This window comes from Lynx canadensis, chromosome A3 (genome assembly GCF_007474595.2).
Source record: "Lynx canadensis isolate LIC74 chromosome A3, mLynCan4.pri.v2, whole genome shotgun sequence".
Lineage (NCBI taxonomy): Eukaryota > Metazoa > Chordata > Mammalia > Carnivora > Felidae > Lynx > Lynx canadensis.
This window is the reverse complement of record NC_044305.1, coordinates 75,829,423-75,854,951: the sequence shown is the minus strand read 5'-3', so window position 1 is coordinate 75,854,951 and position 25,529 is coordinate 75,829,423. Positions and strand designations below refer to the sequence as shown.

The window sequence follows — 25,529 nt, the reverse complement described above, 5'->3', positions numbered from 1 at the left end:
CAACAACACAAGAATGACTAAAATCAACAACACAAGAAACAACAGGTGTTGGTAAGGATATAGAGAAAGGGGAACACTTTTGCACTATTGGTGGGAATACAAACTGGTGCAGCCACTCTGGAAAACAGTATGGAAGTTCCTCAAAAAGATACAAATAGAACTACCCTATGATCCAGGAATCGCACTACTAGGTATTTACCCAAAGAATACAAATATGCCAATTCAATGGGATACATGCACCCCAATGTTTATAGCAGCAGCATCTACAATAGTCAAATTATGGAAACAAGGCAAGTGTCCACTGACTGATGAATGGATAAAGATGTGGTAAAGAGTGTCTGGATGGCTCAGTTGCTTAAGTGTCTGACTTTGGCTCAGGTCATGATCCTGCATGTGGGTCTGAGCCCCACATGGGGCTCTGTGCTGACAGCTCAAAGCCTGGAGCCTGCTTTGGATTCTGTGTCTCCCTCGCTCTCTGCCTCTCTCTCTCTCTCTCTCTCAAAAATAAATAAACATTAAAAATGTTTTAAAGATACACACATATATACATACACACACACACACACACACACACACACACACAAATGGAGTATTACTCAGCCATAAAAAAGAATGAAATTTTACAACTTACAATGACATGGATGGAGCTAGAGAATATTATCTAAGTGAATTAAGTCAGTCAGAGAAAGAAAAATACCATGTGATTTCACTCATATGTGGAATTTAAGACACAAAACAAATGAACAAAGGTAAAAATAGAGAGAGAGAGAAAACAAGAAACAGACTCTTAAGTCTAGAAAACAAACTGATGGTTACCAGAGGGGAGGCTGGGGGGGGGGGGGGCATAAGGGTGATGGGGATTGAGGAAGGCATTTGTTATGATGAGCACGGTGTATTGCATATTAAGTGTTTATACCTGAAACTAATATTGCACTGCATTTTAACTAACTGGAGTTGAAATAAAAACTTAAAAAAAATGATGTCCTTCTAATCAACAAAGTGGCCTTTTACAGGTGGGACAGCAACTGCACCTCTGAAATAGAAAGATATAAAAAGATGTGCACAAACCCTGATTTTAACTAATGTGCCTCACCTTTTTTCACTAATGACACTGTCAGATACAGCCAAGTGGGTGGTACTCCATGGCAAAACCACCACTTGATGTCATTTCTGGTAATGCCATTTTAAGCAATGAAATAAGAAAGGCACATTTGTTCTCTAAATATCATAATGGCACCCATAAGCCTCATTGCCAGTAATCAGTTGTACAACGCCAGATCATACTTCAAAGTCAGTGAGCTTTCTAAACAGAAGTTAGGAAACTTAAGTAGACTAAGAGGATGTTGCCTACTTATCTATCAGGGAAGTATAGATTTAGAAACATAATGTTATTTAAAGAATATAACAGGGGCTGCTGGGTGGCTCAGTTGGTTAAAAGTCCAACTTCGGCTCAGGTCATGATCTCATGGTTTGTCAGTTCGAGCCCTGTGTCGGGCTCTTTGCTGACAGCTCAGAGCCTGGAGCCTGCTTCAGATTCTGTGTCTCCTTCTCTCTCTGCCCCTCCCCAACTTGTGCTCTGTCTCTGTCTCTCAAAAATAAATAAATGCAAAAAATAAAAAATAAAAAAAAAAAACAATATAACATAATTTTCAACAAAAAATGATAAAGATGACAAAAGAAAGAAGGTAAATGGTGTACACTTTGGGAGTCTTCATAATACCAAATTTGGAAAGTACCAGATGAGTTATGAAGAAATGGACAATATGCAATGAAGACATAGGGAAAAAGAAGAATAAAATAATCTACAATGAGCTAATTCAACTCTCAGTGAGGTTACCTGTCTGAATTTAAGGAAAAACACTGTTTGACCCATGTCTGAATAGTATTTGAAGAGATTTTTTTTTTAAAAACACAGTAAAATGAAAACAGCTCAGAACATCAAGTGTGCCCCCAATGGACTACCCAGAACTTTATTTTGACTATCATCCCTATCAGGACCCTTTCTTTCCATCTTAACTAAAATGGCTGTTTCTACTCAACACCTCTTTGGGTCTATTTCCTAAGTTTATCTCAATCTTTACAACTCTACTGCTTTGACAAAGGTTGTATAAATGTCAACATTTTTGGCTTTTTCGGTTGCCAAATCATTCAACAATGTCTTCCCTCTCTGCTGTTGAATCTCTTTTTCCAGTAGTTTTTTCTCTCCATTAAACAGCTTATTGCTCAAAGTTCTTTTCGCCATAATTTTAACTCAAAATATACATGAAGGGTGAATTAATATTTAAAACTATAATCCAAGAAAACTTTCTGAAAATAAAAGAATCTATATATCAAAAGGGCCCACCAGACATCTGGGAAAACCGATACAAGATGATCTACACTAAACATATCCTGGTAACACCATTAGACATTATTAGTAAAGAAATAAAAATCCTAAAGGTAGCAAGGGAAAAAGAACAAATAACATATACTGGTAAGAGAATTAAACTAGCAGCAGATTCTTAAAAGCAACATGCAAAACAAGGCAACAACAGATTAGCATTTTCAAGAGATTCAAGGAAAAATATGTGAACTAAATATTTTAAACCCATTCAAGCTATCCCTCAGGGATCAATGTTATTGAAAAAGTGTAACACACGCAAGGGTATTTTGTACCCTTGGGCACTTCTTGAGCAATCAAGTTACTAAAGCATTAGTTTCATCCAATCTAAAGATGAGCAGGTAGCTCTGGTAAAAGGACAGAGAGATGAGCATTTAATGTACTTAATTATATCTAAGACCAAAACAAGGCTGGTGATAAATGAAGAATACACAAGTGACCCATGTTCTGACAAGGTAAAGTAGTAGGACTAAAAACTAAGAAAACAACATTAAGGGAAAGAGGAAAGTAAAATAAACAATAGTGAATTAGTAGTAAGTGAAGTAAAACTACCATAAAAGACTATCATAGTAGCAACAAAAGGTTAAATATGGATAAAGTGAGCCAAAAGCATCTTTAAAAGGTATAGATACCAAGGCCAAACACTACAACAAAAATATGAGCTTTCATAAATAGTCCTCCCACCCAAAGAAACCTTAAAGAATAAGATCAAAGAAAACACATATGAAACAGAGCAAATATAAATAATGAATATTTACCAAGTAGCACAGCAATGATCTTTATGAAATAAAAACTACAGAACTTGATTCTGGCCCTTGAGGCCACATAGAAACACATTAATAACAGAAGATTTTTAAATACCACTCTTGGTCAAAACAAATCAAGTGAACAAAAACTAAGTAAAGGTGTAGATGACATAAATAATATAGTCAATAAGATAGAACTTTTGGACAGATATTAAACTATACACTATAAGAATACAGATATTCTTTTGGACAGATATTAAACTATACACTATAAGAATGCAGACTACCTTTTTCTCAAACAGATGTGGAATACTGACAAAAGCTGACCTTCTTCTAAGTCACCAATAAAGGCTTCAGGGCATTCCAAAGAGTAAAATTATCAGAGTAAACAATATCCTGATCATCTTGTTACAAGTCTAGAATTTAATAACAAAAGTTTTAAAAATGTCCTTCTACATGAAAATTTAAAAACCTGCTGCTGCACAACTTTTTGGTGAAGAAGAAATACAAATCTTCTAAAAGATAAAGATAATAAAAAACATATTAAAATTGTTGAGTACAACATAAAGCTGTGACCAGAGGAAAAATCATGGCTTCAAACACTTAGAGAAATAAAATAATTTTAATGAAAATAAATGAAATAGATCTGAAACTGAAGACCAAGTAAAAAAAGAAAAGGGTGAAATAAAAAGATGATAAGAAATGACATAACAAAGGCAAAATCAGAAATTAATGAGATAGAAAAAGGAAAATATTTCTCAGTAATCAAATCAGAATCCAAGTGAGTTGAAAAAGAAATACCTTTATTAAGGCAGAAAAAAGGAAGAAAGAAATAAAAAATAACCAGAGGGAAACAACCACTGAAGTAGAATAAATTTAAAATTCAGAAGAGACTAACTACAAGGCGTAACACCATAGAAATACATTTGGAAAAAAAATAAATACATTTGGAAAACTAGACAAAATGGATAACTATCACAATTGACCCATGTAGAGATAAAAAGCTTAAACAGTTCCATAGGAAGAGGTAGCTACATTACAAGGAACTGCCTCATAGAAAAACAGCAGAACCAGACGATTTCATATTCAAAAACCAATTGGTGCCAATTTAATAGAAATGGTTCTAGAATATAGGAAATGAAGTAAAACTTACAAATTCTTTTTATGAAGTATAATGTTGATACCTAAATCTGATAAAAAAATAGTACAAAAATAGAAAATTACAGATCAACATCACTTACAAATACCTATATGAAAATACTACATAAAATATTAGTGAACATACCTCAACCCCATATATAATAAATGATGTACTATAACAAAGTGGGATTTATTCCTGGAAAGTAAGGTTGATTCAATATTAGAAGCACAGTGATATATCACACCATATTAATTGATCTGAGAAAAATGTGTAATTATTTCCATACACACTAAGTAAATCTTTGATGAAATTCAATACCCATCCCATAAAATCAAAAAATCCACTCGAGAACACAGGGATTGATGGTGATTTCCTTGATATGACTATAAGGACACACACATACACACACTCACATATGTATATGTAGGCACACCTTAGTCATAAAGCCAGCATCATATTTAATGGGGTAAACTTCAGGCATTTCCATTAAGATCAGGAAGAAGCAAGGATAATCACTACTTTCACTACTATTTACTACATGCTGGATATACTAGCAACACAATTAATTAGACAAAAGAAATCAGAGATACAAGAACCAAAAGACAACTATATCTACTTGTGTCTGAAATGCTTCCTAAGAAAACCCTAGATAATCATTACAAAACTACCTCAAAGTCAATAAATTAATAGGATATAAAATGAATATATAGAAATCAACAATGCACATATACACAAACAATAATCACTTAGAAGATAAAATAGTAGAGTAAAATAGCAGTGACAATACCAACAAAAGTGGTTTAATCTTTAAGAATAAGGGTAGCAAGAAATATAAAAAACTTAATATGAGGAAAAATTAAAATACTCAAGAGGGGCGCCTGGGTGGCTCAGTCGGTTAAGCTTCCAACTTCGGCTCAGGTCATGATCTCGCAGTTTGTGAGTTTGAGCCCCACATCGGGCTCTGTGCTGGAAGCTTGGAGCCTGGAGCCTGCTTCGGATTCTGTGTCTCCCTCTCTCTCTGCGCCTCCCCCACTCACACTGTCTCTCTCTCTCTCTCTCTCTCTCAAAAATAAATAAACATTAAAAAAAATTTTTTAAAAAATACTCAAGAGATAATAAATGTAATACTGATGAAATACAAAATCATTCCTTGCTGTTGAAAAGCATCTATACATCATAAAAATGTCAGGTCTTCCCCAAGTTAATTTAAAAATTTAACAAAATGCCAATAAAAATGCCAACATGTATTTTTTTTTAACGTTTATTTATTTTTGAGACAATGCAAGAGACAGAGTGCAAGCCACAGGCACTCTGAAGAGAATCTGAAACAGGTTCCAGGCTCCGAGCTGTCAGCCCAGAACCTGACGCAGGGCTCGAACTCACGAACCACGAGATCATGACCTGAGCCAAAGTCAGACGGTTAACCGACTGAGCCACTCAGGCACCCCAGCCAACATGTATTTTTTAAATGAAGCTAAACAAAATAATATAGAAACTATAAATATCTAGAGTAATACTGAAAAAGAAAGCTACAAGGCACAAAGCTTCATCAGATATTAAATTATGTTATAAAGCCTCAGATATTAATGCACTAGTATTATAATTAAACATAATTAGACAAACCAGAAGGATTCAGTAGAAAGTACAGAAATGAACTCAAGTACATATGGAAGTTTAGTATATGATAAAGGTGGCATCTAATATCACTGCAGCCAAAAAAATATTTTTTTCAAGTTTGTTTTGAGAGCAAGAGACAGCGCAAGCAGGAGAGAGGCAGAGAGAGAGGGAGAAAGAGAGAATCCCAAGCAGGCCCCACACTGCCAGCACAGAGCCCAATGCGGGGCACAAACTCAAGAACAGTGAGATCATGACCTGAGTCGAAATCAAGTCAGACACTCAACCATCTGAGCCACCCAGGTGCCCTGAAGCAAAAAAAAAAAAAAAAAAGAAAAAAATAGCATTGGAAAAACTAGAAAATCATTTAGAAAATGACAATACTGAGTCAACACTTCTCATGTAAAAGAATAAACTCTAAATTAATAAGAGATTTAAATGTAAAAAATGAAAATATACAATTAAATTCATATAAAATCTCTCTGTGGAGCAAGGTTTTTAATCATGCTTGAATACCCATAGTAAATAAAAAATTAATAATTTGACCGCATTAAAAATAAAGTTTCACCTTCTATGTGGCAATAAAACATCACAAATATAATCAAAGGACAGAAGGCAAATTGAAAGAACATATTTGTAAAATCTGTAATAGATGATGGGCTTATATATTTAAAGAACTCTTCAAAAGAGAGGGAATAAAAAAACAAAAAAAAGAGAAACAGGCAAAAGACATGAGCAGACATTTCACGTACACACACACAAATTATTTAAAACTAGCCCTTTTTCTAGTATCCAAAATCTATAAAGAACTCACCAAATTCCACACCCGAAAAACAAATAATCCAGTGAAGAAATGGGCAAAAAACATGAGTAGAAGAACTTCTATTAACATGAATAGAACTTCTCTAAAGAAGACATCCAGATGGCCAACAGGCACATGAAAAGATGCTCAACGTCACTCCTCATCAGGGAAATACAAACCAAAACCACACTCAGATATCACCTCATGCCAGTCAGAATGGCTAAAATGAACAAATTAGGAGACTATAGATGCTGGAGAAGATGTGGAGAAACAGGAACCCTCTTGCATTGTTGATGAGAATGCAAACTGGTGCAGCCACTCTGGAAAACAGTGTGGAGGTTCCTCAAAAAATTAAAAATAGATCTACCCTATGACCTAGCAATAGCACTGCTAGGAATTTACCCAAGGGATACAGGAGTGCTGATGCATAGGGGCACCTGTACCCCACTGTTTATAGCAGTACTTTCAACAATAGCCAAATTGTGCAAAGAGCCTAAATGTCCATCAACTGATGAATGGATAAGAAATTGTGGTTTATATACACAATGGAATACTACTTGGTAATGAGAAAGAATGAAATATGGCCTTTTGTAGCAATGTGGATGCAACTGGAGCATGTTATGCTAAGTGAAATAAGTCATACAGAGAGAGACAGATACCATATGTTGTCACTCTTATGTGGAGCCTGAGAAACTTAACAGAAGACCATGGGGGAGGGGAAGGAAAAAAAAAAGTTAGAAAGGGAGACAGCCAAACCATAAGAGACTCTTAAAAACTGAGAATAAACTGAGGGTTGATGGAGGGGGTGGGAGGGAGGGGGTGTGGGTGATGGGCATTGAGGAGGGCACCTGTTGGGATGAGCACTGGGTGTTGTATGGAAACCAATTTGATAACAAATTTCATATTAAAAAAATAATAAAAAAATAAAACTAGCCCTTTTTGCTTTTGGCAAAAAAGGAATACAGTGACTGGATTTACACTGCCACTGCCTGGGGGAAACTGCATAAAATGAAAGATACAAATGTTTTGGATATTAAATAGGCAGCATATGACTGAGATCCTTGAGAAAATGAGGGAAAAAAAGATTAGTTGAGTCCCACAGATGCCCCAGATTTCTGCCTGGTGACAATTCCAAACTCAAGAACAGGAAGGGAAATCCTAACGGCAGTACAGCAATCCTGACGACACAGTCATTGAATTCAGCGAGGCTCCCAAAGAGCCTGAAATTGCAGAGAGGAATTTAGAAGAAGAGAAGAGGGAGCTACATGGGGGTAGGGGCAGGGGCAGGGGCAGGAGGGGAGGAAGTTCCAGAAAAATCTGCCTAAGCATCTCCTTACCTGTAGTATAAAAGGTGGAGCCAACGACCAATAGGAGTAGGGAGAAGAATAACTCCCAGGGTTCACAAAGAGCTGGGAGTTGAGTTCTGACCAACCAGAGTTAAGTCCTCACACGGAATTCCATTAGAAATCACAGAACTTCACAGCATAGAACCAGGAATAAACTATCCACAGAAGTAAAGGCTACTATAGACTCACTTTAGCAAAGCTTAAAAAATAGCCTCAAAATGAACATACTGTCTCGAATTAGAGATTGATTAGATTAAAAGAAGGGAGAAGCTATATAATGTAAACATTAATTAAAAGAAAGGGGTGTGGTTATATTAATATCAGACAAAGTTGAACAAGTAATATTACTAGCTATAAAAGCAAGAAATGTACTAGCTATAAAAACTCACAATCTCAATCAAAATCCTTGCAGGTTTTGGGACAGAAATTGACAAACTGATTCTAAAATATTACAAAAGAAATTGCAAAGTAGCCAGAAAAGTCAAAATAATTTTGAAGAAAAGAACAGAGTTGGAAGACTCCTCCTACTTTCCAGACCATGAACTGTGATAATGACTGTATGATACTGTAACAGAGAATCCAGAAATAGACCCATTCATAGATGGTCAATAATTTTGACAGAGGAGATGAAAGCAATTCACTGGGGTTCACTTCAACATCATATGTATGTATGTATACATACATATGTATGTCCCATATGTTTGTCCACCCTCCCCCTAGAAAAGAGCCTTGATCCTTAACTGGCACCAAATACAAACTTGAAACAGATCAGGAATCTAAATATAAGAGTTGTATAAAACCCCTTGAAGAAAACTTATGAGAAAACATTTTATGATCCTAGCTTAGGACAGAAGTAGCACAAATCATAAAAAGAAAAAAAAATCATAAACTGGGCCTCATTATAATTAAAAACAACTGCTTTCTGAAAGACACTGATAAGAAAATGAAAAGATAAGCTACAGATGTAGAAAGCATCTGCAAACAAGTATCTGACAAAATGTTCCTATCCTCAAAAAATAAAGCTCTCTTAAGACAAATCTGATTTAAAAATGGGAGCATATAATTCACCAAAGAAGATAAAAGAGTGGCAAATATATACATGAAAGACGCTCCGTATCATCAGTCATTACATAACTGATGCACATTAAGATTACTAGATATGACACCACATTTACCATAATGGCTAAAATTTTAGAAACTAATGAAACCAAGTGGTGGCAAGATGTGGAGAACTACACATCACTGGTGGGAATGTATAACAATGGTACAACCGCTCTGGAAGACAGTTTGGCTGCTTCTTTTAAATTAAACATATACTTCCATATAATCCAGAAATCCCACTCCTAGTTATTTACCCAGAAGTTGTTAAAACATATACCTACATAACTTTATGTGAATGCTTATAGCAACTTTACTAATAATTGCCCCCATACTGGAAAAGACACAAATCTCCAACAGGTAAACAGATACCCTGTGGTAGTTTTCCATGGAATACTACCTATCATTAAAGAAGAATCAACTACTAACAACTACAGCCAGGGTAATTCTCCCAAACATCATGCTCGGTGAAGGAAGCCAGACACAAGGGTATATATCCTATAATTCCATTTTTATATGACATTCCTTAAACATGCAAAAACTATGGGGGCAGAAATCATCACCAGGGGTTAGGGGAGTGAGAGAAGGGAACTAAGCAGGCGTGGGGGAAGGACAAAAAGTGTGAGGATGATAGGAACATTCTGTATCATGATTGCAGTGGTGGTTATATGATATACATGTGTCAAAACACATCAAGCTGTACAGTTAAAAGGGTGAATTTTACTGTTTGTAAATTGTACTTCACAAAACCTAACCTTAAAAAAGTATGCAGACGTTTACAGGATTTTAATATACATTGCCAAATTGCCCTTCCATTAACTTAATTTCTTCTTCTACTCCCATTTAATTTACATTCCCACTGGCGGTCTACAAGTGCCTGTATTTCATCAGCTCGATATCATCAGATTATTATTTCAGGATTTTCCAATCTGATACGTTCTTTGAAAATGTTACCTCTGCATCTCTCTTCTTTTTAGTGATGGTGAACTATTGTTTATCCATTTCTGACAGCTGTATTTCTTCTCTGTTCTGTTAATTCCTTTTAGTCATTGTTTTAAGAAAATATTTAGTGTTTTTCTTATTAATTTTTTTGAGTTTGATACATCTCCTCAAATATCTGTCATAATTCTACTTTCCATTTTGTCATTTCTTTCATTTTTTCAACTTTTTAAACGTAGACATCTTAAAGTTGGAAATTTCTCAATATTTTCTAGGATTTGTTCTTTAGTACCATTATTTGAAAAATTTTTTCCTCCTCCTCAGAGTTCAGGTAAATATTCAACTATAACTTTTTAAATTTTTTATAGAGTCAATTTAAAAAATGTTAAATCTCTTTTGTCTGATACAGTGGCTACCAGCCACACGTAGTTATTGAAATTTAAATTAATTTAAGCTATTTTCCTGTGTTTTCTTCTGGTTTTATGGTTTCAGGCCTTACATTTAAGTCTTTAATCCATTCTGAGTTAATTTTTATGTGTGGTATAAGATAAGAGTCCAGTTTCATTCTTTTGCATGTAGCTATCCAGTTGCCCACCATTATTTATTAAAGAGACTATCCCTTCCCCATTGTATATTACTGGTACCCTTGTCAAAGACTAGTTCATTGTATCTGTGTGAGTTTATTTCTGAGCTCTCTGTTTTGGTCCACTGTTTTTATGCCAATAGTATACTGTTTTTATACTATAACATTGTCATATATTCGAAATCAGGAAGTATGATGCTTCCAACTTTGTTCTCAAGATTGCTTTGGCTATTCACGGTCTTTTGTGGTCCTATACAAACCTTAGGATTCTCTTTTCTGTTTCTATGAAAAATGCCATTGGAATTTTGATAGGGATTGCAGTGAATCTGTAGATTGTGTTGGGTAGTATGGACATTTTAACAATATTAGTTCTTGCGATCCATAAACATGGGTCACGGCAATGATTCTTTCAACTGACACTAAAAGCATAGGCAATGAAGACAAAAATAAACAAGTAGAACTACCTCAAACCAAAAAGATTCCACACAGCAAAGGAAGTCACCAACAAAATAAAAAGGCAAACTACCAAACTGGAGAAAATATTTGCAAACCATAGATATGATAAAGGGTTAATATCCAAAATATAGAAGAACTCATACAACTCACTAGCAAGAAAATAAGCCAACTGAAAAATATACAAAGGACCTGCACAGACATTTTTCCAAAGAAGGTATACACATGCCCAACAGGTATAAGAAAAGGTGCTCAATATTATCATCAGGGAAATGAACACCAAAACCACAATGAGACATCACTCAATACCTGTTAAGATGGCTGTTATGAAAAAGACAAGAGACAACCAGTGTTATCCAGTGATAACCAGTGATAACCAGTGGGGAGGGTGTGAAGAAAAGGGAACCCTTGTGTACTGTATAGTCTTTATGCAAAATAGTCAAGCAGTTCCTCTGAATGCAACTATCATATGATCCAGCAATCCAACTTCTGGGTATATACCAAAAGGAAAATAAATCATTATCTTAAGGAGATATGTGCACTCTCGTGTTACTGCAGCATTTTTCACAACAGCCAAAATAAGTAAATAACCTTAGTGTTCACTGATGGATGGATGAATGAATAAAGAAAATGTGGTATACACATGCAACAGAATTATTCAGCCATAAAAGGAAATATGCCATTTGTGACACCATGGATGGACCTGGAGGACATTAAGTCAGACACAGAAAGACTGTATTATCTCACTTATACGTGGCATGTAAAACAGTAAAACTTACTGAACCAGCAAGTAGAAAAGTGGTTGCCAGGGGCTGGGGGTGGTGGTGGGGGGTGTGTGGAGGAAATAGGGAGATGTTGGTCAAAAAAGATGAATAAGTTCTAGGGCTCTAACATACAGCATGGAGACAACAGTTAATAATGCTATGTACTTCAAATTTGCCAAGAGTAGATCTTAAGTGGTCTTACCACAAAAGCAAACAAAACAGTAGCTATATGAAACGAATGCATTAATTAAATTGATGATGGCAATCACTTCATAACATATGCATCATCACTTTGTACACCTTTAAAAAATCATGTTGTACAACCTAAACATATGCATTTTTTTGACAATCCTACCTCAAGAAAGCTGGGGGTGGGGGAGAGAAAGCAAGGTAAAATAAAAAATTAATTAATAATTAAGTTAAATTTAAAATTCAGTTCCTCAGTCACACTAGCCACATTTTTTAGAGATTCTTTTTTTTAAAGCAGTTAATTTGTATTCAATTTTGGCAAATTTAGAGCAATTCAGGTAAAACTGAGTGGAAAGTACAGTGAGTTCTCATATACCCACTGCCCCTCCCCCCAGACAGTCTCCATCCCATACCAGAGTATTACATCTGTTACAATGGATGAACTTACATTCCTTACACAGCAACACATCATTATAACCAAAAGTCTATAGTTTGCAATAGGGCTCACTTTTGGTGTTGAACATTCTATGAGTTTTGACAAATGTGTAGCAACATATATCCACCATTGTAGTATCTTACAGAACAGTTTCACTTCCCTAAAAATCTTCTGTGCTCTGCCTATTCATCACTCCCTTCCCTCTAAGCCCTAGCAATCACTGATCTTTTTAGTGTCTCCATAGTTTCTCCTTGTCCAAAACCTTGTAAAGTTGGAATTATATAGATTTTCACTTAGTAAAATGCATTTAAGGTTCCTCCATGTCTTTTCATGTCTTGACTGCTCACTTCTTTTAACATTGAGTAATACTGCCTTAGTTGGATATACCACAGTTTATTTATCCATTCACCTATTAAAGGACATCTTCATTGCTTCAAGTTTTGGCAACTATGAATAAAGCTGCTATAAACATGTGTGTGTAGGTTTTTGTGTGGATATAAGTTTTCAACTCCTTTGGGTAAATACCAAGCAGTGTAATTGCAGATCATATGTTACGAATATGTTCAGCTTTTAAAGAAAACGCCAAACTGTCTGCCACAGTGGCCATATCATTTTGCATTTCCAGCAGCAATGAATGGGAGTTCCTGACATTCTCCATCCTCATCAGCATTTGATGGTACACTACCCATGTTTCAGGTGCTGGATAGCCACACGTGGCTCATGGCTACCATACTGGACAGTATCATATAGAATATTTCCATCATTAGAGAAAGTTCCACTGGAAAAGCTGCTCTGTTTAAGACTTAAGTGTTTATACAGTGAAAGGGGAGCTAATATGACTTTTAATTTTTTTTTTCTCTGCACAAATCCATCCCTTCTCCCACTGAATTTTGATAGTTCTTTATATTCACTCTGAAGGTCAAATTTTAGCCATTTTACTATATGTCCATTAACAAATTAACCCCTCTGAGTCTCAGTGTCCTCATCCTAATTACTTATCAGTTTAGTGCATTAAATGAGATAAGCAGGGTAAGATAAATCACAACATTCATCATGTTAATCCTCATTTATAAACTCTCCTGGGTTAGGAGTTTGATTTTTGAATGTCTCAGTATGATACTTTGAGGATCCTTACTGAAAGCAAAAGCTTAATACTGTACTTACCCGATCTGGATTTCTATAACCTAATAGTAGATTTGCTGCTTTTATATCACCATGAACATATTCATTTTCATGTATATATTCCAGAACATCCAACTATGAAAAGAAATATATAAGGTTATACTAATGTCTATTTCAAACTCATGATCAACTTGAACATTTTGAATATAGAATAACATGTATTTTTTCTCATTAACAATAACAAAGTGACATATTATACAATTATGTGTTTGCCTATTCTCAAATATCACATGAACTGGTCACTTATCCTGGAAAAAAAGTTGAACAACATGATCCTCAAATATCAAGTGTTTTAATTAAACTTCTGATGAAAGGGGACCGAGATTCAACAATGCCGATACCTATGTTCCCGACAGCCTGGTGGCCAAATCACACTGTGCAAGAAGGAAAAAATCCGAGATACACTGTACAATAATCATGAAGCCCACTCAGGAATTCCTCACCCAAGCAATGATTATAAATCAAGTTTTGGAGACCCCAGAACAAAACACCGTGTCCATGAGCTCAGAGAAAGGCATTCTCCCTCTGGACAGTAATAGGAAAAAAACCTGAGCTTCATCTTTAAAGCCCTTGAGCCTTGCATATTACCTTCACCCAGTGCTCAATAAACATTTGCTGGCTGGCTAAACGGATGAATGGATGAACGGGAAAATTAGCGAGTTCTATTTGCCACATCCCAACCTGGCATGAGTAGTTTCATTCTATTTAAAATGGAAAAAATAAAATGGAGCTTGGGCAAACCCAACACAAACAAGATAAGACAAATATGTGATATAAACAAAATGTGTGCATGGGTGCTATTAAGATTTCATTGCTTCTTATTTGGCAAAGTATATATTATTCATTGCCATACTAATTACTGCCACCATCCCAAACTCATAATAAAAACTGCACAGCGCCCCATACTGTCACATGTTTAGTATGGAAAATAATATATTTTGCCATAGTTTGCATTGTTATAAATACAACTGACAAAAGAGAGGTTATTCTTATAGCAATGCAAGCTTGTTCTGATATGTAAAACAAAGCTGTGAGGGGAAAAAAAAAATCAGACTGTAGAACCAATGCCTAATTGAGTTTGTAGTGCCAAACACAGCACATTCTGTCACTTACAGAGCCCACTGTTATCAATTTCACCAAAATAGCCTCTACTCTAAATAACTGACATTTCTAGGGCAATAATCCTTCATTCTCTGATAATTCCACAAAGGGCAACGATTTGTGTATTGTAACAAGTAAATAATCTGAAAATGAGGCATGTGAAATAAGTCATTCCTTCTTACCATTCGGATACCTAGCTGCAGGACAGTTGACTTTTTAAAAGTACCATTCTGGTCTGAGATCTTCTGTAAATCTATTCCTAGTCTTTCCATTACCATAAATCTGTAACTATAAGAAGGAGACGTCAAAAAGAGATCTTAAGATAGCAATGCTTGAAACTGCCTATTTATGAATTTGAAACAAGGAAAAATACCCTCAACCTAACAACGAAGAATACTGCAACCTGAACCATTAAAGAATGAGTGTACGTTAATAATCTTGCTGTTCTTTTACAGAAAAATACTAGTCAGTATTTACTTTGCAGTTAGTTTTCTAGTAGAAGAGAATGTTGTGCTGAAACATTCATACTCACTCTTAGACCATGAAAAGAGAATACTCTTTCTAAATTAAAGAGTCCTGAGTTTGATTCATTTTGACTCCATCACCTTCTCACTGTGTGACCTTGAACAAATTATTTGTTTGGACAGAAATTTTTATTTATATTTGTTTCTTGAGCTTATAAATCATAATTACTTTCTCCATACACATACAAATATGACTTTTTTAAAAAATGTACTTCCTTTCTGTTTGGCACCTCCACCCCTTCTTGTCTTCCCTTAACAGATCCACACCAGCCCCTATTCTTTATTGATCTATGTATACACACATGAACACAGACATAGAGGAATTTTTGTCCTTGTTTTACAAAAATGTGATCTTATTATATGCACTTTTCTGCATCATACTTTTTTTCATTAATAGCTCACTGAGATCCTTCCGAATCAACTGCATTAGCTCTCTTTTTAATGTCTGTTTATTCGGGGTGGGAAGGGATGGGGAGAGGCAGAGAGAGAGAATCCCAAGTGGGCTCTGCGTGCTCACAGCATGAAGCCCAACACAGTGCTCGATCCCATGAACTCAGGTCATGACCTGAGCCAAAATCAAGAGTCGGACGCTTCATCACCAAGCTACCTATGCACCCCTCAACTGGTATAGCTGTAATTGATTCCTTTCATGGGCTGCATAATAGTACATGATATGGATATACCATGATCTACTCAGTCACTCAGTCCTCTATTAACAGTCCTTTACTTTGTTTCCAGATTACTGTTTGTTCATTTTTTAGTGATAGCATTTGAAGACCATTTGAACAAAGCACTGAACACTGAGCCTATTTTCTCACTTAGGAAAGAAAACATCACTATTTTAAAGGCTATTGAAAGGACCAAATGGGATACCTAACAAATAGAATTTTTTTCTTTTTTAATTTTTTTTAATGTTTATTTTTGAGAGATAGAGACAGAATGTGAACAGGGGATGGGCAGAGAGAGAGAAGACACAGAATCTGAAGCAGGCTCCATGTTCTGAGCTGTCAGCACAGAGCCGGATACGGGGCTCCAACTCACAAACCACGAGATCATGACCTGAGCTAAAGTCGGATGCTTGATCAATTGAGCCACCCAGGTGCCCCGAATTTTTTTCTTCTTTAAAAATCACTACTCAGTTATTTATATGTGATGACTAGCCATATGTGGTGATTTTAAAAATATTTCCACAAATTTTTTCTTGTGCCTCTTCTCAAGAGATGATGTTTAATTGAATCTCCTCTTACATATGGAGTAGACTTAGTGACTTGCCTCTAGCAAAGAGACTACAGTGGAAATGATGTGATATTACTATAAGATTTGAAATAAGTCAGTCAAAGAAAGACAAATATCATATGTGGAATTTAAGAGACAAAACAGATGAACATAGGGGAAGGGGGAAAAAAGAGAAGGGAGCAAACCAGAAGACTCTTAACTATAAGGAACAAACTGAGGGTTGTTGGAGAGGCATGGGTGAGGGATGGACTAAACGGGTGATGGAGATTAAGGAGGGCACTTGTTACGATTTGCACTGGGTATTATATGTAAGTGATGAATCCCTACATTCTACTCCTGAAACTAATATTACCCTCTATATTAACTAACTAGAAGTTAAATAAAATTTTGATAAAACAGTTTCAATTATAAAAAGGCTTTGGCTTTCTTCTTGGATGCATGCTCGTGTGTGTGTGTGTGTGTGTGTGTGTGTGTGTGTGCGCGCGCGCGCACGCACGTGCATATGCTCTCTTCCTCTCTCTCTCTCTCTCTCTCTCTCTGTTCCTATTACTTCCTTTAGGGAAAGCCAGCCACCATGTCTTTATAACATTGAGGCAGCCTATGGAGAGACCTACATGATGGGAAAGTGAGGCTTGCCAATAGCTACAGCAGTGACCTTGAAAAGAGATCCTTCCCCAGTCAAGTAGGGAGATGACTGTAACCCAGCAGGCAACTAACTACATCCTCACAAGTCCCGAGCTGGTAACCCAGTTATAGAAACTGATCATGGAAACTAAGATGATATTAGTCTGTTGTTATAAATCACTATGAATTAGGTAATTAGTTACATAGCAACAGGTATTAGACCACGTAAGAAACAGTCATAGAACAACACTTGATTATAATAATTGCATTTTACCTTCTTCCCTTGAATTCAGTAATACCGGATCCATAAAACATAGGAATTCCTAAATAATCAAGTTGTTTGAGTTCTATCCAGTTTTTGACTACAAAGACAAATTTAACAGGAAAAAGTTATTAATTTTAGAAATGTTATTTCTCACTTTTACATAGATCCTAAAACTTATCTAGCTAACCTAAGTAGAAATTAGACTTCCTGGAAAATGTTTTAAAGAATCTAATATCTATCTATCCAGTGGCTTTTAAATACTCTGTCACCATAATTAACATAAAAACATATACAGAAATTTTAAATTAAATCAATTATAACCAAAACAGAAGTAGTCATGGTCATAAAATGCACTGCTATCATATACTCAAATCTTTCTATTCATGAAAAAAATGCATTCCCTTTATGTTAAATTCCAAAACATAACATATGCTCAAAAAATTAAATAAAATAAAATATAACATATGTTAACTACCAAAGAATCAGTAGAGAGATGGCTTTTTCTTTTCCATTACTTAAAAATCTAAAGCCATGGTGGTTGAAAAATAGAAATTGGGCAGAAAAATCATTTACTATGAAATTGTTATACAGAAACTTTTTTGACTAAATTTAGTCTAAAAAAGTCAAATCCACTGAAATCATCAGGTAGTTTATTCTCCACTTTTCTACCATATATGTTTAATGTGTAAGACAGCTCTACAATAGATAATCAATGTTTAATGGATTCTATTTGTCACCCTGACATAGTTTAAGCAGTTAGGAAAGACTACTTTCATAACATTTAGGTTTTATTAAGGAAAACAAAGTTAATTATTGAGTCTAGACTCATTATTCTTTTTCTTAAGCATAATGTAGAGGATCTTGACTATATCACTTTTATTCATATCAACTTCCATTAAGTTTTACTTTGTCCATCTATATTCTACTGTATTTATAAAATGTTTCACTTATTCCTCAGCTCTGCTCACATTCATTTCTCATTAAATTCCTCTAACTGGTGGTTCTCACATGTGATTTCCAGCTCCAACTGATTTTCCAATATTCAAGTTTCTAACACTTTTAGCTTCTAAAAGTTCTAAAAGTTTTAGCTTCTAAATGTTCTAAATCATTTCAATGTTTAATCATTTCCATACACCTTACACTAATCCATTCTATGGCCATTCCTTTTGTTTATATATCTGCTGCCCATTTTAATATATTTTCTTTATTACCTTTGACTCCACATGGTTTTCTATTAAAAATTATGATTTCATTCTACTATTCTTTTACACTTAAGAACACTTAGTAGCTTAGACCAACAAACTAATATTGTATGTAAAGTAGTGGAAACAACTTTGATTTGAAATATATAACTCATTATGTATGTAATATCAACATTTATATACCATCTATCTTATTTTTATATAATAACTAATTGTATCATTTTACAATAAAATTCGTGATTGAAAAGAATTTTCCAGAAGGCCAGAAAAGAGAAATATATTAACACTCACTTCAGCAAACTATACAGAAGTAGCTTGCTTTGCTAAATTTACTTACTATAGTCTTTTTTTGCAGCTCTTTGATAAAATTTAAGTTCTGAAAATAATGGGCCATTTTCCTGATATTCCTATAAAAGATAGGAACAATTAATTTTATTAGGAAAAAAATCTTAAAGATAGATTTGGTATTTCAACTGTGAAAATATGAGTACACATTGGTAATATATAATAGTGCTTGAATAATTTACTATAAAATAGAGGCATCAAATTTCCATTAAAAGCTCAGAAAGCACTAAACTTGGAGAATCTCACGTTTAAATTTAACACCTGTAATGCTGTCTATACAATCTTACACATGAAAGTAGTCTTCTTATGGAAAGAACCTACTAAAAATACTGACAACTGGATATACACACATACAAAGATATTCAGCATCTACCAACATGGACATCAGGGTAGATATACTGTAAACTACCCTGGGGTTCATTCATACATGATACCTTTATTAAGTGTCTACTACATTTCATCCATTGTGTTAGGCATAGGGGATACAAACAGAAATAAAACCTCATCCTCGCCTTTAAGGACCTTACCATCTAGAGTAGAGAGGAAGGAAGGGAAGAAATAAGAGGAGAGATAGCTAGATAGGATACAAAGATGATAAATGTCAACACAGAAGAACAAAGTTCTCCAATCTTTACATTTTAAGAATGTGAAAATATACCATAATACTATATTTATCGATAAGTAAAATTAGAAAAGCTAAGAAACAGTTTTACAAAGATACCAGGAAAAAAGCAGAAAAGAAAAAAGTGAAATACAAATTTAAGAGCGATACTCACCACTTTTATTACATGTCTTGCATCTTTATCTGGTTTATTTGTGGGGAAAGCTGCAGAACAAAACACAAGGGGGGTGGTGAGAATTGGCTGTTCACAATTACCGAACACCTACTATATAGCAGACACTGAGCTAAGCACTTCACATATATTCACTTATTGCATCCTCCCAAGAACTTCTTATGGTAGGTATTATCTCCATGTTACACAAGATCCGACTAAGGTTCAAAAGTTGAATAATTTGCTGAGAAGTATCAGGTTGGGGATTGAAACTCAAATCTACCTGATGCCAGAGCCCACACTTTGCCATAAACCATATTCAAATATTCAATCATGGAAAACAACAGATATTAATCACACAGATCCAATGTAGGGGAAATATTTTCTAGATGTACAGCATTAAACCCAGTAAATGATACATATTAAAATCCACTGATTCATGTTACTAAATTAAAATCTATGATAATTTCAGAAAGAAAACATATGCATCTTAACTAAAAAGTTCAGAACAATTTCTATGTGGCAAAATTCTAAAATAAATCAAGTGATAATGAGAATAAACTCTTTTAAAAATCATCTTCTGACCCTGGCAATCCATCATTCCTACATTAAAGAATGTGTATCTCATAATTGTGTGCATTTCAATTTCATTTTATCTTATATTTGCCATTTGTATTTAGATATAGCAATTCAACTTCTGAAAATTCCACTGTTCAAATTTTTAGATCCAATCGATCCTTTCATCTCCGTTATCTAAATTATTTAAAAAATTATGTTTTTCAAATCTTGGTATGTTGACTTGTATATTTATTTGTGCTATAAAAGTCTAGAAACTTGCCATTCATCCATTCATTCTTCATCCATGCATTCCTTCATTCATTCAACCAGTACTTCTTTACCATGAGGCTAGGATTTGCAAGGCATTGTGTTAAGTGTCAGTATTATGTTTAAAGGAAAGTGAAAGGAAAGATGGTGAAGCTAGTATTCGATATGATTAAATAGCAGCACCTAACAAATAGAGAACAAGATAAAATTCTTCAGGTAAATTTTCAGTATGTTTATCAAACACTGTCCTCTTATGACTACTTCTAAAATTTCTCCTACTCCATGGACTTTCTTTTATTTCACATGATAGATGCAAAAAAAACAAAAAACAAAACACAAATTTACTAAAATATGTCAATTCTACTTTACAGTAGAGTCAACTTATGCACAGTTTTTTAACCACTCTCCAAAATTTTTAACATCAGAAACGTTACCAACCATTTGAAGAAACTATTACTTCAATGTTAGTTGATACTGGATACAAATTATGAACCCAGACCTCTTTACAGTAGCAAAAAAATTAAACTTGTCTAGATCAAGTAAAACTCTCTTTTCGCCTTGATGTATGTAAATTCATTCCACTTTCACCCATGCAAGAGGAATGGATTATCCATATCTAAAGCAAGAAAAAACAAAAGAGAGTATGTACAGAAGAAGGGGTCCAGTCCTGTTATAGAAGAAATAAGAAAAGCCTTTCTTCCCACCCTACAGCAGACTATTTTTACTAGTGCGGTGCCCAAGCCTGGGGAGAAACAGCCCTGTCCTAATCCCGGTCCACTTAGTACAACACTGGCTCTGGGAAAGCTGCAATGGGCTACTCCTTGCTGATTTCAGTCAGTACAGCCCTACCACTTAAAGTCTGCATCTCCCTTTCACATTATTCACAGGAACATAACTATATGTTGACCTATATTCGAAACATCCCACACTTGTCATCTGATAGCTACATAATATTCTCCATAAACTTCCAAGTCAGATTATATTGGAAGGCCTAAATCCAAAATCAATGGACTAGAAAGCTCTTGGAGATGGATGTTGAACAAATAAGTTGTCCTAGTTACCATGGAGGGTCTCTTTTTGGTAATCCATCAATTAATGAATGAAACAAATATTATTTTCTACTGTAGCTAACCACATTCTAGCTGGTATTAAAAGATTAAACATTTGTAATTAAAAAATTAAAAGATAATGGAAAACAGACATGGTATGTGCTTTTATAGTCTAATGGAGAAATCGGACATTCATCAAATACTCAAGCACAAGTGCAAAACTTTAAGTATAATAAATGTAAAAAGGGGGAGGTAGATAGTAATAAGAGGATGCATAATTAAATCTATACAAAAGGGAATTATTGAGCCAGGACAGTTTGAGAAGTGATGTTGGGCCAGATGCAAATCTGGTTAATAACTTCTGCCTAATGAAAGGTTTTAAAAACTTGAGGTATAGGTGGAGGATAGAAAACACATAATTAGACATGCATTCTGAGCATATCACTACACTACAGCGTGGAGAACAGACTGAAGGGGAACCAGAGTAGACACTGGACCCATCAGTAAGGATTTACTTTTGATTGATCACATAAAAGAGGACTACAGCTTGGACTAGACTATCAATGGTACATAGATTTCAGAGATTTCAGAAAGTGAAATTGGTAGGACTTGATGATGGAGGAAAAGGGCTCTTGCTTGGTAGATTGCTGCTGATTAATCTATTAGGGTTTGAAAAGAATGCTCAATCATCGACAGTGACAGTGTTGACAGTATAGCAGTCTCACACCTCCATTTAAATTTCTGATGAGATAAATAAATAAACTTAAAAATATTTTTTTTTTATTTAAAAAAAATTTTTTTTTTCAACGTTTATTTATTTTTGGGACAGAGAGAGACAGAGCATGAACGGGGGAGGGGCAGAGAGAGAGGGAAGACACAGAATCGGAAACAGGCTCCAGGCTCTGGGCCATCAGCCCAGAGCCCGACGCGGGGCTCGAACTCACGGACCGCGAGATCGTGACCTGGCTGAAGTCGGACGTTTAACCGACTGCGCCACCCAGGCGCCCCTTAAAAATATTTTTTAAAGGGGCACCTAGCCGGCTCAGTCAGTTAAGCGCCCAACACTTGGTTTTTGGCTCAGGTCATGATCTCAGGGTTCATGGGTTCGAGCCCTGCATGGGGCTCTGCACTGACAGCGAGGAGCCTGGTTGGGCTTTTCTCTCTCCCCCTCTCTTTGCCCTTCCCCTGCTTTTGCTCTTTCCCCCCCCAAAATAAATAAATAAACAAAAATAAATTTCTGATGAGAGCTCTGATGAGCTGCTAAAAATGCATCTTGCACATATAGAATATCTGCCCTCCTAGCACTTTTTTCTATTCACTAGGAAGTCTATCTGGTTTTTCCCTTGAGGAACCAAACCTCCCACTACCCACGTGGATCTAGTAGGATTGCTTCACACAGTACTCCCGCCCTTACATCTCAGAGTTGGGCACATGACCAAGCCTGGCTAATTGGGATACACAAACCCACTGGCCACAGCAACCAGTTCAGAAAGAGCAACATGCCCCAACTAGGTAAAAAGTTACTCCCTAAGATTTGACATTAAAATGCAATGTAATACAAGTAGACCATCAGATGTAAGGATACCAAACCCTAGAAATTACCTTCCTCAGTTAAACTGAAAATAAAGTCTGAAAAGTCAAATCCAACACTGATAAAAGTGAGGTTAAGGTAGGAAGCAAGAAAGGGCTCTGTGGACACTGCTTAAGCCCTATACTATCCATACCTGAAGCCAGAAAAAGCCCTATACTTCTCAGTGATAAGAGTTAAAAAAAAATCCCCTTTGTTTAATACATTTGAGCTTCTGACATTGGCAACCAGGTTTACACAGAAGGCAACTAGAAAAACTAAAATATGATGAAGTCTGATAAAAAATGTCAATAAAGTAGCACACTAGATAAACCAAAAACCTTGTATAAAATAAATAGGACGCTGAATATAATAATCAAACTTTCTTATAAATGAAGAGTTCATCTGGTGAAATAAATAAATAATAAGGAAGTCAAAAATAAAGAGAAATCTAAAAACCACAGGGAGCCTTAATGTTCTAGGCTAGGTAGAAAGGCTGCCCACTCTGGATAAACAAGGACATTAGTGTTAAAGCTCTCTTGGGAAAAAGACAAGTCTCTGGGTCTGCAAGAGGCAGACATTTGAAGTTAAGATGGCCACATAAAGTCAGAATTTTTAAAGTGCTATGTCTTGTATTAGTGTGAAACATTAAAAAAAAGAGAGCAAAAGAAATAGGGAGATGGGGGAAGGGGAGAAAGTGGGGAGAAAGAAAGGGAGGGAAGGAGGTAGAGGAAGGAGAGGGAAAGAATAAAAGAAGAAAGGGAATTCACCAACGACAAACACAGAAAGAAAAACAAAAAACCCCACCTTATTTTGGCCTAGACCATGAGTGTGAGGCAAAGTACAGTCTTTCCTGATAATTTATTCTGCCAAAGTTGCCTTCAGGAATTGAGGCTCAAATTCACACAATTGTATGGTACAGGGGACTTGAAGTCAAATGGTAACACAGAGCACCTTGCAGAAGCAAAAGAAACAAATCTTCAAGGGACACACTGGACTCCCATGACCTCCAGCGATAAAGCATGGCTACAGATGAGGAAATGATCCAACACTACAAAATAGTAAAGAAAATAAACAAAAGGCATAAATCCCAAGAAACTCAGACCTCCCATATAGCTCAATTATCTGCTTGAAATGATAACAAAGTATCAGTAGCATAAGAAACAATGCAAAATATTTTATGAAAAAATGAACAAATTGATTCTAATTCAGAAAGCATCAGAGAGCTATAAGAGCCAGTGACCAGGAACAAGGAATACATTTGAACTCCAAGATGAAATCTGGGAGTAAGTTTGAATTTGGAATAGTCAAATACTGGAAACTACCTGCACATCTATCTTCATTAGAATGTGTAACACACTGTACTATAGTCATAGCATGAAACACATCGTAGAAAAAAAATGAGTGAAATACATATACTGCAGTAATATAAATATATCTTAGACATAATGGTAAGTAGAAAAAAAAACATAAAACAGAATGCATACTTATGATTATATTTATATAAATTTAAAACCCACAAACAAATTATATTTGTTTAGGGATACACACGTACACTGTAATAAAAAACAGTATAATTAAAACCATAAATAGTGTAGACTAGTGTTGTTACTAATACAAGGGAGGGAAGAGATGTTAGAGGTTCTAGAGTGCTGGTTATTTTATGATATATTAGTTTTATGATATATATTTATATAATTATATATTATATATAATTATATATAAATATAATATATATTATATATAAGATTATATAATTATATAATCATATAATATGATAAATAATTTTATGATATATTATAAGAATTTCCCACACAGGAAATAGAGATATAAGATATGAAGAAGAGATTATGAAACATCAAGGAAATATGTGACAGTAACACAATTTTCTAAAAAGCTCCAGAAATAGAGAATAGAGAGAACAGAGGCCAGGCACTTCTGAATAAATAATATCTGATAACTTTCAAATACCGATAAAAGTCATGAATCCTCTGATTTAAGAATTGCAAGTCCACAAGATAAGAAATCTGCACTCCAGCCCACCATAGTCAAAACTGCAGAACATTTAAGACAAAGTTCTAACAAACAACTCGATAGAAAAGATTAGATTACATACAAAAGACAGATGAAGTGACAGCAGACCTAACAGCAACAAGGCAGTAGGAAGACATCGAATAATATCATTATTCGTATAATATTATATATTCATATGCTGGGAGAAAATAATTATCAATCTAGAATAAGGTGCACTAAAAACATGAAGAAAAATAATGAACAAAACAGGAACATGATGACTAGAGTTACAGGGTCGTAATGCCATGTATTTATTCAAGAGAAACAGGGAG

The 25,529-nt window shown here is 35.1% G+C and overlaps 1 protein-coding gene across 1 annotated transcript in view; it reads right to left on the bottom strand.

The window, feature by feature from the left end:
* VRK2 (VRK serine/threonine kinase 2) overlaps window positions 1–25,529 on the bottom strand; it is a 103,842-nt gene that overhangs the window by 55,939 nt on the left and 22,374 nt on the right. Inside the window, exons 3-7 of the mRNA XM_030310651.1 lie at window positions 19,747–19,796; window positions 18,963–19,032; window positions 17,433–17,520; window positions 14,957–15,062; window positions 13,656–13,748 (exon numbers count right to left, since the gene is read on the bottom strand). Coding sequence (XP_030166511.1) covers window positions 13,656–13,748; window positions 14,957–15,062; window positions 17,433–17,520; window positions 18,963–19,032; window positions 19,747–19,796 — 407 coding nt within the window. The remainder of the gene's footprint in view (window positions 1–13,655; window positions 13,749–14,956; window positions 15,063–17,432; window positions 17,521–18,962; window positions 19,033–19,746; window positions 19,797–25,529) is intronic.